The sequence below is a fragment of the Netta rufina genome, assembly GCF_964035555.1.
Source record: "Netta rufina genome assembly, chromosome: 1".
Lineage (NCBI taxonomy): Eukaryota > Metazoa > Chordata > Aves > Anseriformes > Anatidae > Netta > Netta rufina.
This window is the reverse complement of record NC_140123.1, coordinates 64,810,632-64,829,244: the sequence shown is the minus strand read 5'-3', so window position 1 is coordinate 64,829,244 and position 18,613 is coordinate 64,810,632. Positions and strand designations below refer to the sequence as shown.

Below are 18,613 nucleotides of genomic sequence, written 5' to 3'. Positions count from 1 at the left end.
GTCAAGCAAAATACTAAATAAATGTAGAAACAATTAAACACGAACAAACACAAACACAGGATAAGTATCTGTTTACTGGGCTAGTTAGTATCAGGGATGACAGTAACAGAAATGATGTCCACTTAGATCTTCCTTTCAGGAAGACCGAGAAAGTGAAGGGCAATATCCCAGTTCTGTCTGGGATAGAGTTACTTTTTTTTTTTTTCCTAGTAACAGTTATGGTGCTGTGTTTTAGATTTAGGATGAGAATAATGTTGATAACATACTGATGTTTTAATTGTTGCAGAGCAGTGCTTATACAAATCTAAGGACTGTTCAGCTTCTCATGCTGCCCTGCCAGTGAGTAGTTTGGGGGTGCACCAGAAGCTGGCAGGGGGCAGGGGACAGAGCCAGGAGAGGTGACCCAAACTGGCCAAAGAGATACTCCCTACCATATGACAGCAATAAAAAGTGGAGGGAGTTGGCATGGGGGCTGTTGTTGCTCAGGGATTGGCTAGGCATTTGTCAGTTGGCATTGTGCATCGCTTGTTTTTTATTACCTCATGTATTCTGTAAACCTTGATGACTAAACTATTCAGAGGCTTAAAGTTATCATTGTCATTTAGAATAAGTCCCTAGGCATTATGCAGGCAAACTGCAACAGGTAAAAATTGTGATCCCTTTGGACAACTCAAATTTTAAAATAAAAATGTAGTTGAAATCTAAACTTAAATTATCTCATCAACCCTATTGCATTTTCATTGAAATTAGCTCAGAAAAGAAGGAAAATTGCCTCAGCTTTCTCCTGACAACTTTGCAGGTGATACTGGTCAGTAGAAAGGGTCATAGTCTAGGAAATTGAGTTAATTGCAGTGATTGTATGAAAGGAGATTAATGTTGGTACCTGTTTGGGGGATAGCAAGGAAATACCCTTAGGAAAAGATTCAGCCTCTAAAATCACTGTCACTGTACAAAGGGAATGAAACAAAGAACTGTTTAAGAATTCAAAGAATAAGCAGGGTTACATCCCTAAGCTTTTATCTGGCACAAGTAAGACTGTTTCAGCCAAATTGTTTGCACTTACCTATCATGATCAGCCTATGGTTGTGCTGGGAGTTTCAGGACACCATTTAAAATCAGCCATTTTCACACACTTCCAACTGTAATATCAAACCTGTGAGATAGATTGAGAGTTAAATGGAGGTTTGCAGTATTCAGATAACCATAGAAGCAAGGAATATGGCATATTCACACCTAAATCAAAGGTGTTAGGATTCATACAAGCAAGGCCCCTTGGTATCCTGTTTGCTCTTGGAAGTATACATCAACAGAAACTCAAATCAATATTTCTTTGCTGTCCTCACATGTGTGCCTGTCCTTAAGGGGCTTTCAGATGGTCAACAGTTCAGTCAGTGATAAGAAAAATGGAGGAAAAAAGGATAAGTTTTAATGACCATGATGTTTACATCTTGCTAGTACTTCAGTGATCTACAAGTTAAGTGTAAGCACTTGGCATTTTGGTGTTTTTTTTTTTTTTTTTTTTTTTTTTTTTTTGTTTTTTTTTGTTTTGTTTTGTTTTGTTTTTTGTTTTTTTCTGGACTGATTTCCAAATTTGGTGTGGACAGATAAGGTCCTGCAAAAGGGAACAGGATCTGTAGGTAGGCTGAACTTTTGCTGTTCTTCAAATAACATTGCCAGGTGACACTGAACAGGGAGCTTCTGTTGCAGTGCTCTCAGCTGCATCTCCAGGTCAGACTGAAGTTTAGCCCACACTAAAATTCATCTGGTGAAGGTCAAACATTAATTTAACATCAGATTTCTGTGTTAATTCTAATGTTTCTGCTTTTCTCTCAACATGTTCACATTTAACAAGTAGGACTCCATTTATGCTTATATATTTGCTGCAGCCTTTATTTTCTTATTTTCAAAGCTGTTTGCAAGCATACGTCATCTGAAAAAAAAAAAAAAAAAAAAAAAAACACAGAATCTGTAAGACAATGCAACCAATTATATAAGCAAAGAGTTTAGTTGCTTTATGAAGACTATCAGATTCAACAGATGAAAAAGATTTGAAAAGATAAGTGTAAGCCTGGAGGTAATAGAAATTCTCATTTGTCTCTCTTGTTCAATCACTGAGTAATCTCTTGCGATGTAGCAGTGGCATAATACTATAATTTTATCCAGAGCGGGACATTTTGGTGTATTTCATCTGTCAGTTGATATTACTTCTCAGTGTTTTACTATGTCTACCAGGTATATCTTTGCAGTCATGTATCCAACTAGCAATTCAAGCAACAATCATTTCAGATTAGGTGATGGAGAGAAAAAAATAAAATGAGATTTCTTAATCAGAGAATTTTTCAGCATTTATGTAGCTTTCTCTAAATACATATTTAATTAATTGATTTAATTCTCATTATCCTTGTAAAGCAGGTGAATATCATCATCCTAGTTTTGCAGCAGGACAAATTTGAGTATCAAAGGTTATATTACTGCTTAAAACCTTATGAACTTTCATGACAAATCTAATTCAGATCTGTAGAACTCTATGATTTAATCATGATGTCCTTCTCTGTTCAGGACAAAGTACTCAGTCAAAGTACTTACTGTACTCAAGGATGTAATGGTTTCCACAGTATTGAATATGTGACATAAAATATAGAAGCCTACTAGGTCTGTAATTCATTAGATTAAGTCCCTTTTCATTATAAACTGCACCTTTTAATCCCATTAAGAAATTTGACTATGTGAGACTGAAAACAAATTGATGTTCCTTGTTTCTTGAACTAGAAGCAATTGCAGAGCTTTATTCCTCAGGTGTCTAGTCAGCCAACTTCCAAACTAATTTTGCTTGTAGCCAGTTTATAATCCTTCATTCCTGGTTTACTCAAAAAAAAAAACACACCTTATTCTTTGGGATGTCTTCTGTTCATACTCAGAAACAGCAGTCAGATGACTTTCTTCATACTGCTAGGTTAAATCAGCTTAGTTCTTTCAGTTTTCTCTAGTGATCAAGGCACTTCATTCTTTTGACATCAAATGTAAACACAATTAAAGATATAATTAATACTACTGTTTGCTATATCTATAGTCTCGTGATAAAAAATTATGTGCAGTTAATATTATGCAAATGCCAGTGACCATAAATATGCCCAGTTGCCATCACTAATATGTAGTCATAGCAAAACCAGACCTGCAAAGGTCCTGACTTTTGTTAATTGCATTCCCTTGCTCGTAGGCAATGGGCCATTCTTGTGGCATTGACTTGAAGTGGCAAAGGCAATACTCCAGCCTTCCTCTTTTATCTCTTTTATTTTCTTTTATGTTTCTTTTAGCTTTCTGAAATTTTGAAAAAAAAAAAAAAAAATCAAATAACAACAACAACAACAAAAACAAAATTATAAACTTATTGATAATCATGCTCGAGACTATGTATTTCATCTGGAAAACAACTTCCTAGCAGATCACTGAATATTAGAAAAGGACCAACGCTTCAATGCATTAGAAGTTATTTCTTGTTTATGTCATCCTATTTTAACTCCCTTGATTATTGTTATCCTCTGAATTTGAATAAAAAACAAGAACTACAGCTCTACAGTGACTTCTTAAATCCCTTTACTGTGACTAAATTATGACCAGATTTTCAGAAATGGGTGTACAGTCATGGTCTGTTATATAGGGTACAACTACGTAAATTGAGTACTTTACGGATGACTTTGGTTCAGATGTAGCATTTTATTCCTTCGGGGGAAATATTACTCAGGACTTTACAACTCAGAGAGAGATAAGACTTCTGTGTGTACTGGTTTTAGACCAATATGAATATACTGAAACAGGAATTCAAAGTTAACCAAAATGTGTACGCCTTCCTTTTCACTTTCACTATCTTCTCTCTCAGTGATCACCAATGACAAATTCAAGGGATTTCTATGCAAGTTATGAAAAAAAATATAAAATAATAATTTAAAAAAAAAAAAAAACAGGCAGTTTTGTAACTTGTTGAGAAATTTTCCATGAAAGCATCTGCTCTGTGCAAAATGTGGTTTCTGCAAAATTTGAAGCTGTTAACTTTGCTAACTGTATTTTCAGCTGGGAAATCTTAAGGACAAAACATTCAATTTCAGAACATATTTCCTTGCCTTAGCCTCTACACATTGGTTTCTGTAACACCTATTTTCAATGAGAAACACTGCCCCTTAACCTGGCAGATCAAGCTCCCTTCCCACACTGCATGTCCCATGCACAAATGATGCACAAATGTGGGAGAGTTGTGGCTTAGCTAGAGAACAAAATGCAGTGAAATTAGTAGTCCAGCATGGAAATCCGGTTTATAGGAAAACAGGCAGAGTGAGTCTAAACTATGCCCTACAGGTATCTGCTTATAACTGGATACTTTGCCAGTCCAAGCTCTTGTCTGGATTTTTTTTTTTTACTTTTTTTAAAAGATATGTTCTGTGTTTGTCCCATATTTGGAAGAAATTTGATAAGTATTAGATTTTCTCTCACAACTAAAATTCTGATTTCTCAACCCAGTCAGTTCTGTTGTATTATTTATTATCATAGAATCATGGAATATCCTGAGTTGGAAGGGAACCCACAAGGATCATCGAATCCAACTCCTGGCTCCACACAGGACCACCCAAAAATCAGACCATATGTCTGAGAGTATCGTTCAAATACTTGAACTCCAGCAGGCTCAGTGCTGTGACCACTGACCTGGGCACCCTGTCCCAGTGCCCGACCACCCTCTGGGTGCAGAACCTTTCCCTAATACCAAGGGTGACCCTCCCCTCTCCTAGCTCCGTGCAGTTCCCTCGGGTCCTGTTGCTGTCCCCAGAGAGCAGAGCTCAGTGCCTGCCCCTCCGCTCCCCTCGTGAGGGAGCTGCAGGCTGCCATGAGGCCTCATGGGAAGGACTCATAATAACCTGCATTTTATCCAGAGGCAGTATGAAAAGTAGTGCTAAGGAATGCTGCTCTAAACTCATCTGACCACATTTAGCATGTAGATTGCTTTACTCTAGAGCAGCTAAAATGCCCAAAAGCTGCTTTAGGTTTGTGTGTGTTCGTTTGTGTATTAGTAGAGTGTAAGACAGACAAAAAGAGCCTGAAAAATACACAATGGAAGATAGGCAGTGGTATGGTGATACAAAAATAACCTTATGAAAATAAGGAATTTGGGTTTCCTTGTGTGGTGTTCTTGGTCTCAGCCTAAGTGGAGCTGTGAAGAAATATCCTGAAACATCCTACTTTCCCTAATCGTGCATTATACACAGACTACTGCTAAGGATAGAGCACTCACAAGCCAGGGCAGCAAGAAGACAATTAGGTCATAATTTTACGAGTTCTTGTTCATATGCTTTAGTAATAACAGAACTGGGACAGGTACATAGTGGTCTAAGTCCAACACAGTTAGCTGTAGTCTTTCTTTTAATTCTTGTGGGTTGATCCATAGTCCATAGGAGAAGAAATGAAAATACAAGAAGAAACCGGGTAGGCAAAAGAAACATATTGATGATGACTATATAAGCACATACATTTTTCAAATGTCAAAATAATTCTTGTTGCTATGATTTGAACTTTCAGCAAAATGAGAGTTATTTCAAAATGATCTGGAATCACTCATCACATATTACAGTAGTAATAGACCCTTCATTTCTTCTCATGAAATAAAATGTTACTGTAGGGACTGGTAAATTTGCTGCTGCCTCTGTCAGTCAGGATCCATCAATCATACTGCAAAGCCCTAAACAATTCTGACTTACTGAAATAAGAACAGAAAATAGAGACAGGGTCCATTTTGTTGCTGTTCACAGATTTTTGCCTGTTCTTGTTCCTCACACTGCTTTAGGAAACTCTTCTTTCTTAAGTTCCTTTAAGGTAGGAGAAATTAATTTCACATAAGCTGTCCTTTTTATATATAGTATGGGTTTTAGTAGCTCTACTTAAGGCCAGTGAAGAGCTAGCATGAGATAAATATTACAATCAGTCTTTTCTTCTGCAGTAATAAACCCTGTTGAAAGCATCTGGGGTTTCTTAAAGCAATGTGCAACAAAGATGCGGTAGCATTGTTAATATTGTGCTTTCATGTGCACAGACAGCCTCCTGGAAATTCAGCAGCCATGCTGGTTGCATTGAAGTATAAGTAAATGAAAGCTTCTCTTAAATGGTTTCCTCTAACAAAATAACTACCCACAGTTTATGATCCATGAAGCTTTGGTCTCTGACTTTGTTTACTCTGTATGAGAGTGCATGTTACACAAGGACTTATCTTCAGAATACTTTTAAATGATCAGAGATTATATGAATATTATATTCATGAAAATAAGGTAATACTTCTCAGACATTGGTATGTGTTCTTTTGTTTTTGCCTTCCCTGCTCTTCTACCATGGAATAACTTTGTTGGTATTATTTTGGCAACAGATTATTGCTTTGTTTTATTCTCATCTCTAATCTTCTTGGGTTGCTTCAGGTGCTCATTAAACTGCCTAATGGCCTGATACCTATGTTCAGCCCCATATATTCGTAAAGTCTAAATTAAATCCATCAGATAGCTTACAATTTCATTTGTATAGAAGAGAACAAGCACTGAAAGTTACAGGAAAATGACCCCAAACCTCCAGAGAGGGATATTGCTATGGAAGGAAAACAGTGTTGCTTGATTCAGATGGAAGCTTCAGCAAATACACCTGTCCACTCGTCTGAAAAAACAAGCTCACAAACAGACCCTAAACAGAACTTTCCCCACATTTTCCTCCTGGTTGGTAGTCCATACATCTGCCCTCTCTGCTCAGGATATATTTCATATGATCCTCCTGGCTCACACTCCTCATAGGCAGCAACACTGCTCCTAGGGGGTAAATCTCAGGTATTTTTAGTTTGCAGAAAAGGTATAGAATCATAGAATATCCAATTTGGAAAGGACTCACAAGGATCATTGAGTTCAGCTCCTGAGTCACCGAAGGACCACCCCTCCAAAAAAAACAATAAAAAAAATCAGACCATCTGTCTGAGAGCATTGTCCAAATGCTTCTTATCTCTGGCAGGCTTGTTGTCATGACCACTTGTCTGGGCAGCCTGTTCCAGTGTCCAATCACCATTTCAGTCAAATGCCTTCTCCTGATATCCAGTCTGACCCTTCTCTGTTGCAGCTTCAAGCCATTCCCTTGGGTCCTATCACTGGTCACCAGGGAGCAGAGATCACTGCCTGCCTCTCTGCTTAGCCTTGTGAAAAAGTTGTAGACTGCGATGAGGCTTCCTTTCAGTCTCCTCTAGGCTGAACAATCCAAGTGACTTCAGCCACTCCTCTTACATCTTCTCTTCCAGAACCTTTAGCATCTTTATTGCCCTCCTTTGGATGCTCTCTGTAGTTTTGTATCTTTCTTACACCGTGGCACCCAAAACTGCACACTATACTCAAGGTGAGTATACCCACACAGAGCAGAACAGGACAATCACTTCCCTCAGCCGGCTAGCAATGCTGTGCTTGATGCACCCCAGAGTAGGGTTGGCCCTCCTGGCTGCCAAATCCAGCATAAGTTCAGGGTTGACTGAGAGTTTATCATTTCTCCAGTCACAACTCTCCAATTCAAGACAGCTGGGGTCCCAGAGCCCATCACTGGTGTGGAAGACAGAGGTGAAAAATGCATTACATCTCTGTTTTGTCTAAATTTCTCACCATAATATGCCAAAAATCCTTCCTACACCCACTCTCTTAATCAAGGTTGTAGGTACTTTGGATCAGGAACTCCATCTAGTCTACAAAACATCAGAAAACCCACAAGTCAGGAACTCTTGAAGCATGTTCATGTCATGTTTGTTTGAAATGCTATAAGAATGACTGAACTATGCATACAAGACAAGAACAAATAAATAAATAACATAAAAAAAGACTTATATCCTTATAGAACACAATCCAGAACACCCCTGACAGACCTCTTCCATTTTCCCTAGCACCTCACCAGCACAGGAGACATACCTGCTGCACATGGTGGCTATGATGCAGGTTGTAGGCAGGCCATTACATGCACCAGCACTCCAGGATTGATTGTGGAAAAGGACACTGTTTGGAAGGTGGGCCAGCAAGATATTTTAATCAGGAAGTGCAGTCACAACCAGAAAACTGTCTGGGAGCAAAGTAATTAACAGCAGCTGACACAGCCTGGAGTCAGCACAGGTAGCAGTTTTTCCCTCTGGCTGCTCCCATAAAATCAAGGCAGATGTGATGTCTATTCCCTGTCCTCATGAACCCTTCAGGGTTTCTGGAGTCTTTTCAGTATATAAGGAGCTGTGGCTACAGCAATTATCCCTTATCTGTCAGCACCCTGTAAGCAAGAGGGTATTTAATTCGTATATGTCTGTGTACAGAAACAGGTTACCAGAGGAAATGGGTTTTATTTCACTTATCATAGAGACAAGTATAAGCGCATGGAGGAGGTTGTTCAGAGTGCAGCAATGTGATCCCATAACTCTGCTGACACTAGTCTTTTCTGAGTTTAGTTCATGGGACTTGAGTTTACAGAGAAGCTAAGCCACAGCAGAAGTCAATTACTGTTCATAACTCTACCTTAGATGTTCATTTTGCAATCACATCCCACCACACTAAACCTGGCAGCAGCAAGAGCAACAGTTGAGTTGGGTTCTTCCTTAAATGTGCAGCAAAAAATAAGAAAGCAAACAGCCAAAACCAAGTGAACATTAGGAAAAAAAGCATAAGTTCTACATGCATTTCCAACTGGCAATACTACTACCATAGTACTTTTTTCTTTTTCTTTTCTTTTCTTTTCTTTTTTTTTTTCCTTTTTCTTTTCTTTTTTTTTTTTTTTTTTTAATGCTTCTCTCTCCTTCCTTGGTGTACTTCTTCATTACTTGTTTCTCCCACTTCCTTCCCTTGGCTACCTTTCCTCACTTGTATAATTTTTAAGAATCCAGCAGTTGAATCAGCTATAGTTCCCCCCACAATTTATCACAATTTACTTTTTAGTTCTGGTGACTATTCTGGTTCTGGGAAAAAATAAAAAATAAAAAAAATTTACTGCATGACAATTAATTCCCTGACATTTTAATGCATCCAGTTAGCATTTCCATCAAACTTAATAGGTATTTTCTTGAACATTAGTATTATTTTAGCAAAAAGGAAAAGGACATTTACTTCTACTTGCCTTGGGTAGGAAGGCATGAAGCTTGGGCTCAGGCTGTACTTCCACAAAAGTGTAGTAATTGCTTTTAAGTACACTATCTGGAGTAACTTACCACTGTAAAAAAGTGGAATTTATTAAAAATAAAGAAAGGTGCATGAATTGAGTAGACATCAATAGGTTTTAATGTGCAGCAGATAAATTCATGCTATTCCAATGAAACTATCAAATTATCTACCAGTTACCCTGAAAAAATCAAGATGCTAGAAAGGCAAGTTCAGCCAAGCCACTGGTGTTAGTGGACTGTTCATATGGCTATTCATACTGATTGAAGAAGTAGTCCCACACTAACTCGCTGCTTAATCATTGCTGCAGGTGCAGTTTCCTGCAGAAAGTGGAGGGTGTGATTACAGGAAAAGACTGGCTCCTCCACAGCTTGTCTAGCTGTTCAACAGGTTCATGCTGCAGTCAAGACAGCAAGCTGAAGCAATCATCCTTTGAGATGTGTCTTTCAGCCAGATGACAACAGGCAAGCTGACAATAAACAGAACAAAATGACTGTATGAAGCTCTACCTGTCAGAGAACCATGACCCCTTGAGCTGCTCAAGTGAAACACAGCTGAAAGACATCCTTTATCTTTTTATTTCTAAGAATAATTCTAAGAATAAACGGATAAAGGATGACTCCTTCATTGTTCGGAAAGGAGCAGTCTGATTTTGGGAATGAAACCTGAAAATCAGTTGCCTCTGAGGTTCCTTGAGATACTATCAGAAAAATAGTGTCACACCTCCTCTATAGTTATCACTGCTAAAGACTAGGGAGAAGAGTAAGATATTCTCTGTACCCAACACAATATAGTTCATAGGTTTTCACCTGCTAGTGATGTACTAGTCTGTATGCATGTGGGACATGCTGTGAGACAAGAATGTCTTCTCCCATGTCATAAACGATTAAGTTTAATAAGCATTTTATCATATGCAAGACAGCGATTTTTTTTTGTGTGTGTGTGTAAAAAAGGCACAGAGTAAAAGCAAAGCTGAAGGATTTGAAAAGCATTAATTAGTTGCTTCTTCCATGCATCCCAGCATTCAGTTTCCCCTAGTGTAGCTCATTGTTCTGAGTTTTCTGAGAGGTGTTACTTGCAAATCATGACATATAGTAATTATCCCCTCCATGTTGCCTGCCAGGAGGTGGTGTAATACAAAGGATGAGCTGCATGATTACTGGCTGCCAGGAGTTTACATGATGGCAATCAAACGCTTAATGTTCTACAGATGTGCAACTAACTCTGTTGTAGGCATGTACTCACTGTGACTGTCTGGGATGAAAAAAATTTATACCACCTCTGTTAGCCCAACTTCAGCCACTGCATAATTCAAAGGCTACCAAAAGCAGTGGAATGCCTCACTTTAACGGATTTATGCAGACTTATATTGGTTACATTATATGGTATTTCATCACAGACTGAATAGCAACTTATGCTTTCCCTTTGATAAGTTGTTTTTCATTTATTTCATAATCAATTAAAATTTTTATTCATGCTAATACATGATGCTGGATTCTTTGAAAGGATGGCACAGCCACTTAAGTTTATTAGCAGCATCAAGTAACCAGAGCACGGTCTCCTTAGAGGGCTTGACTATCCTAAGAAGTTGACTGTCAAAGCTATAGCAGCATAATATGTCCACCTGGGGGAATCCTAGAGCACCTGTTCAGGTAGACACATTCATTTTAGAATAAAACCGTCTTTACAACTTTTCCCATTTTCCATAGCTTACTGAAAGCTAATTGCCAGCCCATTTCAATTTGAGATCAATGTCATTTACTTTCCCTGTTTCGTGCCATCTACAGTTCAGTGTCCTTCACTCAAGCCAGTATGAAAAGACCAGTACTCTTAAACAAATGAAAACCAATGTTTTATTTACAGGAAAAAATCTGTACACTGTGCATACATAAAAATATACAAAATCATAATAGAAAATATAAAAAGTGTTAAAATGTATACAAACACTGCTTAAAAATGTGACTCCTGTAAAATCTTAAGCTTTGTTATTAGAGTACACATTCATTTAAAAAAATCATCATACAAAATAATTCTCAAAGCTATTAAAAAAGTACACAGTCTATATTTGAATAGTTTGATGACTACATATCATGAGTGATGAGATGACATGGATAAATGTAAGGCTTTTACACACAACGCTTATTTCAAGAACAAAACTCTGAATCTGATCACTAAGGCAGAGAGAAGAAATTTATAGTGTTAAAATTCATTTAACGATGCAGGTATGCCCAGACATGGGATACATTAATTTTCAAACAGTTAAATCAGCTATCCTCCTTGCATGTGAGAGGATAGCTTCCAGGAAATATCTAGATGCTTTCTAATTACAGTCTTCTGAATTACTTATTTCAAATAGTAATTTAATTTATTTAATATTCATCAATTATAGAAAGCATGAAGGGAAAAGCAGTAGCCATTTATTTTTGCAGTCAATACATTCAATATTCCTTTCACGGTACAACTATGTCACTGTCCAAGCGGTATTTTCTATCCTTAAGAACTGCTGAGGAGGAAGGAAATGGGAAAAAAAAAAAAAAAACAAAAAAAAAATCATTATGCATTGAGCTGGTCTACATCTATTTTGAACTCCTATTTAGATCAATCCACCTCTAAACTGATTGAGTTCCGTCTGTGCAACCATGTAGCGTAGATACTTGTCTTAATTTAAGTAAAAAACTCTTTGTTTTGTTGAGTTTGCCAAGAGATCTGCAGGAACAAGTTCAGAATTTGGATGTTTTCATCAAACAAAGTGTCCTGATCAAAGATGAGCAATGATTTAGTTAAATTTGTACAGAGAGATTGAAGATTAGAGTGTGTAAACAATCTCTCTCTCTTAATGTTTCTTAAAATTTCTTAAGATTTAGTAGTTTAATTTAAGGAATTACACTGAACTGAAATGTGAGTTTATGCACAGGTTAAGTTTTAGAACTATAAAGGAATGGAACAATTAATAATTTATTGATAGAAAGATTTTGGCTCATAATGACGCAAAATCTGTCATTTTTTCTTTAATAAACAGAAAAAATACCTTGACTTAACCATCCAAAGGCTGAATGTATGAAAGGATAGAGCACCACAAGTCAAAAAAGAATTCACAGTGGGAAAAAGAGCATAATGCAATTCAACATGAACTCAGCATATTTACTTAGGATGCTGCTGTGTTTGTTTTGTTTCAACTAAGTGCAACTTCTGTCCGCAGCACCAGGGTACAGAAAAGAGTCTCTAAAGCTTTTGAAGGCAATTTATTCCTACTTGTCAGGAAACCTCCATACATTTAAAACCTGCATCATTGTACCACGTCTGAAGGAAACTCAGGAATCACCTATCATTTGCTTTGCTGATGACACATGTCAAGAGCCAGGCTTGTGCAGACCTCCATTGCCTATTGTACTCTTCCTCTCTGTTAGCATGCAGTAGCCACACAGAAGAGATACAAAGTCATGCCTATCTCTATTTTTAAAGAAAAAAAAAAAAAAAAAGAAAAAGAAAAAAAACCACACCACACAACCCTGTGATATCTGAGTGGGAAAATGCATTTCCTTTCACATTGTCTGCATTTAATATAAGTATCTAAAACCAGCACTCTCACATGTTACTATTATTAAAAGATTGTGGATTCAGTGTTACTACACACTCACTCATCGTTTCAAGTTGACTGAATCTTTGTAAAGACCTCTCTGCCCCCTTGAGGGACAGTGAAATGCCTGTAAATGCAAAAATACATGGTGAGCTCCCATGAAAGCCACCAATGCCAAAGCCACAGAGCATATGCACTGGTGAAGGTAGCACCTCTGAAGGTTCTTTATGTTCCCTCTTCATTTCTGCGCCTTCCCCTGTTGCACAAAGTGGAGGTGAGCCCTTGGTTAGCAAATCAAGTGCGCTTGCACTTGTGTCAAAAAAAGGACAAGACATGGTAGAGCGATAAAGTCTCTTTAAGCAGCCACCAGGTGTTTGAGCAGACAGACCAATGACATCACAGTGGAAACCAGTCCTGGAGTCCTTATTTTTTCAAGAAGATGGGCATCACAAGTTGGTCTTCCTCCGTTGCAAGAAAGTAAGTGCTGGCAGCACAGCTCTGTGGCATCTTGTAAGGTGATGCTACAGCACCCACACAGCACTTGTGGAAGGAGCACTGACTGGTATAGAAGTCAGGATGCAGCTGGTAAGCACACACCATGTTCTCCTGGAAACAGTTGCAGTAATTATCTTCAAAGGTTAAAGAGTCTTGGCATACTAGCAAAGAAGAAGATTCTGCTGAAAGGGCTTGAATGTACAAAGTCCAGTAAATTAAAAATATACAGTTAATTTTCTGATGTCTCAGACCTGGTTCTGCATCATTATTTAAATGATGTATTAAGTAAGTATGTTCATCACTTGTTACATGAGACCTTGTAAAATTCACGCTGTTCTGTACAACAGTTATGTGGATTATTCTGACAGATTACTGATAAAGTAATGCAACATAATCCTACTGTGGGTAGTTTAGTAATACAGTTAGTATTTTTCTTCTTCATCGAAAACAAAGTTTAAGTTAGTGGTTGCAGACCAAAGTGATTTTTTTTTTAGAACTTAATCATTTCCTATTTATGGAAAAATAGTATATTCATTAGTCCTAGAAAGGTAATCAACTCCCTTTCTTCACGAATATGTTGTAGCTAATCCAACATACTGGAGAGAGAGGCATATTTGACAGTACTGGTTCAGACTTCAAATGATTTTCAAACAGGTTACCAAGCATATGGAAAAATAGGATAGCTCTAAGTAGGTTATCTTTTCTCTGCAAGATTAAATTACAATGTTATTAAGAATAAAAGCTACTGATTTATAACATTAAAAAAAAAAAAAAGGTATGTAATATATCCAGAGTCTAAGACTAACATAAATAAAAACCATTCATTTCAATATGTAAAACAATTCATGGACATGATTATCCACACAGCACAGAAGTACAGTTTTTAGACCATCTAGACACACTTTCTGTCAACAAGAGTAATCTTAGAGGATCATATAGCCCAATTTATGAGGCTATATAGGAAAAGAAAGCTAAGCCCCACAGAAGACATTTTATTCACTTCTGAGGAGTGAAAATCATCAGTCCCTAAGAGCAGAGTGACAGAAAAAGAATTATCTGGTGATGCTTACATTACTATTGAATAGGAAGTAGTCATTAATACCATTTGTGCTCTTTAATTGCCTTCCTGTTGCTCAAGACAAAACACAAAAGATACTTTCCACCACAACCACTCAACTCAGCTACTCTTTTGCCTCTTTGAATTGTTTGCATTTTTACTGAACGGACATGAAAAGGATACAGCTGTGGTTTTGGACACACACTTTTCTACTGAATTTACCCTAAGAGAAAGGGTACAGTTGTGTGGGGAAAAAAAAAAAAAAAAAAAAAAAGGAAAAAGCATAACACAATGACAATATCAACAAATCTTCCAGCCTATAAGGAAACTTGAAACTGAAGTCGTACTGTTTTAAATGTGTTAGTGTTCAGGTGGATTTTCGGAACAGCCTTAGAGAATACTCTCATTGTGTGTTACGAAGGAAAATATTAAATTATCTCCATATGCAAACCACTGTCAGTTGTTTTTTTTTTTTGTTTGTTTGTTTTGTTTTGTTTTTCAGGCATTACAGCTTCTCTGGGGTTTAGCCTTTCAAAGGTTAAATAAAAAATAATAAAAAAGCTGACATCCTCTTCTTTTGTCAGACAACTCCCTATACTAACAGCAGTAACTTGTGAGCAAGTGAAATTGATTTGTATCACTATGAAATGCCTAACAAATGATGTCTATAATCTTGAATGCTATCTTTGCTGCAGAAAGGTGAGCTCTGTCTACATTTGCTTTCAGTGCGATATGTGCGCTACACAGCCTCCCTTGGCTTTCTTTGGATAGTTTTTATCTGTGCAGACCAGGGGAAGGCATCATTTCCCTCACTTACACTTTCTTCATGGGCCTCTCAGGGAGATTTTTTTTTTTCCTGAATGAGTTAACAATATTTGTTGCTTCCTATAGAAACAAGAAATTTCTCATTTCTCTCTGCCCCACACAGTGTGAGCAGTGTTGTGACCAAAGCAGTGTGACCAAAGCTACATCCAGTAGTTTTACTGATTTAGCTGGTTTGTGTGTCTGCACTGACTTTATAGCCAACATAAGGTCCCCTATACTGTTGGAAGCTGGTAACTAAACCTGTGTGTGAATGGGAATTAAAATCTCCTCTAATTAATGAACGCACAGCTCAGAGTAGCAACTACTTCATTCTTGGTGAGTGTGAAAATCCCGTGGAGCCATGAGAAATGCTGCATTGTTCAACTGGCAGCTCTGTACATGAACAATACAGGCTGTTTCACAATGCCAGATTTAACAGTTAAATAAATTCATTTAGAAAAAAATGTTACAATTTAGCATATGTGGCATAAGAGACCACTGACGAATTCTGACAGTCACACCCACAACAATACATTATACTTCTGCCTAAGTATGTCCTCTGCACCTTTCGTAAGCTAAGCTTTTTTTTTTTTCTTTACTTATTTGCAAAGCAGTAATAAATACTCAGGCTCAGAAAAGAAGTATTTCTCATGCCTGCTAGTTAATTACAATTTATAGACTCAAGACTAGATTGGTCTAAGATACATTTTTCAAGTATTCTCTCCTTGTTTATAGTACGACAGTAGTACCTTATTGCACATTGTTTCTGAAGGACTCTCTTCTACAAGTGTGGGAAATTATCTCGTTTGGGGCACTTGACAGATTTGAATCCTGGCAAAATGACCTTCCCCTTCCGATATAGGTCATCCTGCAAACCTTTGTTCATTCTCTGCACCAACAGCTTCTCATAAAGCAGCGGGTGATAGGCCCCTAAGGTACAAGCTGCATCATAGTAGAGTTCATGGTAGTGGCATAGATCGGTCTGTCGGACTGAAGGGATGTACTCGTACACATGCACTTCGTCACACATGGACATCATGATGAGGATACCTGGAACAGAGTGAAAACAAGAGTGAACCCCTTATTTCACCAGTCTCTCAGAAGTTGCCCTACAGTCTTCTGTGTTTTGTTTTTTTTTCTTCTCGCTTTTCTTCATTGTTGTACACCTTAAAGTATTACTTCTCTTAATGATTTTATAGAAGTTATAGAACTGTAGTTCTTTTTATTAGGGCAGCATTTACTTGTTACCAATATATAAAGATTGTGATGACTGTAGAGTTAACTGAGTAGTACATTGAGAACAAGGAAAGAGTAAAAAACCTATAATGTCTTGCATATCAGCATGCCTCCCTGAATGAGCAGACTGCTTTCTCCCACCTCCCCCTATTTACCCTATCCTGCTTGTCCACAAAACATCCCTCAAGAACCAGGGACCTAAAGCACCTGCACGGAGTCACCTGATGACTTTTCATGTCTTTCCTGTATACCACGAGTTCTTGAAGTTATTGAGCAAGACAGACTAGGTCTTTATGTTCCCTTGCAGAATACAGATCACATGCATACACCGTAGAGCAGTTATCTGTTTTTAAGGAGCTCTTTGTATTTCTACTGTTAACCTCTGCCTACAGGAGATCTAAAAAAAAAAATAAAAAATAAAAAATCCAGATATTCCTTTTCTATCTTCCTGGGTCGATATTACAAAGTTGGTCTTTCTCAAACTGGAACTGAACCAATTCCACTTTTTCCATCCACTTCCTTCTCTATAGGCAGGAAGATGTTGCCAAGAAGACAGCCTAAATGCATGCAGAAGGTCATAAATGAGAAACATCAGCCATGTATTAGTAGCATGAAAGCCCACAGATTCAGAGAATTTTTCAAATGGGTTTCATGGACAGAGGCTGAGGAAAGTGAATTACCTCTTATAGCAGTGCTGTTGATAGGAAAAACTCCATACCACCTCCTACTCAGCAAGGAAGAACCCACAAAATACCAACTTATTCTTTCCTGCCACCTGTCAATAGCTGATTGTCACCAACATTGCCAATAGCTGCTTAGAAAGGTGATAAAGAATTTCGTTTCCTGTTTAAAGCTATCCAAAGGTTAGCTTTAACCTTACGTGCACTCCTAAGACGCTGCTACTCTCCTTATCCCATGCTCGGGATGAAAAACAAGATCAGGACAGATTCAGAAGGAAGACAGGTGTGCTTGTGCAGACTTTGCTTCCCCACGGCACAACTGTAAATCTGTACTAACAGAAGGTCTTTATAGATTTGAGATGAGAGAAATCTTAATGTTGCATTTGCACATTTTCAAAGGGACTATATGAGATATTGATAAATAGCACTGTCAAAACTGCAACACTTTCACATCAATCACAGCTTATAAGAGTCTTTTCTGTTTCATATAGCCACAGGAAAGGAAAATGACTGAGTAAGCCTTGGACACCAGAACTTTTTAAAGATGTCGTTTAAAAATCAAAATATATAGCGAACATATTGAGGCATTTGTTGTAGTACTGGTATCCCTATCTGTTGAACGTGACTGTCAGCTCCCAGCTGTCCTAATTCTGCTCACTTGGCACTTACAAATGAGAACTGAAGTGTTTTTTTTGTTTGTTTGTTTTTGTTTTTGTTTTGTTTTGTTTTTTAACAACAGCTTTGGAATCATAAAGCATCAAAGGTGTTTTGGGTAATTCTCACAAGTGAAATGAATTAACATAAAAAATTATTTTGGTTCTTTAATTAAGCAAAGCCATTTTCTGAAGTTCAGTTTGCAGTTTGGGAACACCGAGATTTCAATGGCTTGCTAATGAAAAGAACCTTATGTTCTTCCTGCTGTGTATCATTAGATTATCAAAATGATTTTTTCCCTGCTTGATGTGTGAAGTAACTGAAAACCAATTACTTCTGTGATTAAATCTTCTTTTATCATAAATGAAAGGTTCTGAAAGTGTTTCAGAATGCTGTACAGCTTTACGTGCTACAGAGACTATGGTTTTAAAAAAGCTAAGCATATCAATTTCAAAGAAAACATCCACAAATTTAAGTGAACTTTAATCTTAATCAGCAAGATATGTAGACTCAAGGTGAAAAATGTATAACCCCCATTTGGGCAAAAAGAACGAGCTTAATGAGCCATTATTTCCTTGCCTCAAAACTGTTATAGAGATGCTCTGAATTTTAGCCTGCCTAGCGATTATGTCTAGAATTGTTTGTTTGTTGTTTCAGTTTTACAAATGCTTTCGTCTACTATTCCATTGTCAACATCCTTCCTCCACTGATAGAGAGCCCACCTGCCACTCTAAGGTAACTGTTATCCAGCTGAATCAGAGAACAGACGGTGGAAAGGTGTGCAATAATGAACCACGTCCAGAAAGAGACAACAAAATGACTTCTCTCCGGCACCCAGAACCAAGCCTGGAGCCAGTTTCAAAAGTTTCACCAAAGTCGTAGAAAAATCATCTCTGATGGAAAGTACAAGCCTTAACCAGAATATGCTTCA

At 37.6% G+C, this 18,613-nt stretch overlaps 2 protein-coding genes across 2 annotated transcripts in view; one reads left to right on the top strand and one right to left on the bottom strand.

Moving 5' to 3' along the window:
* Positions 1-18,564, top strand: part of LOC311213249 (pinopsin-like) — a gene marked incomplete at both ends in the record, with an annotated part of 84,293 nt that extends 65,729 nt beyond the window's left edge. The window contains one exon of the mRNA XM_084293130.1: positions 18,340-18,564. Coding sequence (XP_084149256.1) covers positions 18,340-18,564 — 225 coding nt within the window. The remainder of the gene's footprint in view (positions 1-18,339) is intronic.
* The window catches only part of ST6GAL2 (ST6 beta-galactoside alpha-2,6-sialyltransferase 2), a gene marked incomplete at both ends in the record, with an annotated part of 47,871 nt that continues 45,151 nt past the window's right edge, over positions 15,894-18,613 (bottom strand). The window contains one exon of the mRNA XM_084293117.1: positions 15,894-16,162. Within this exon, the coding sequence (XP_084149243.1) occupies positions 15,894-16,162 (269 nt within the window). The remainder of the gene's footprint in view (positions 16,163-18,613) is intronic.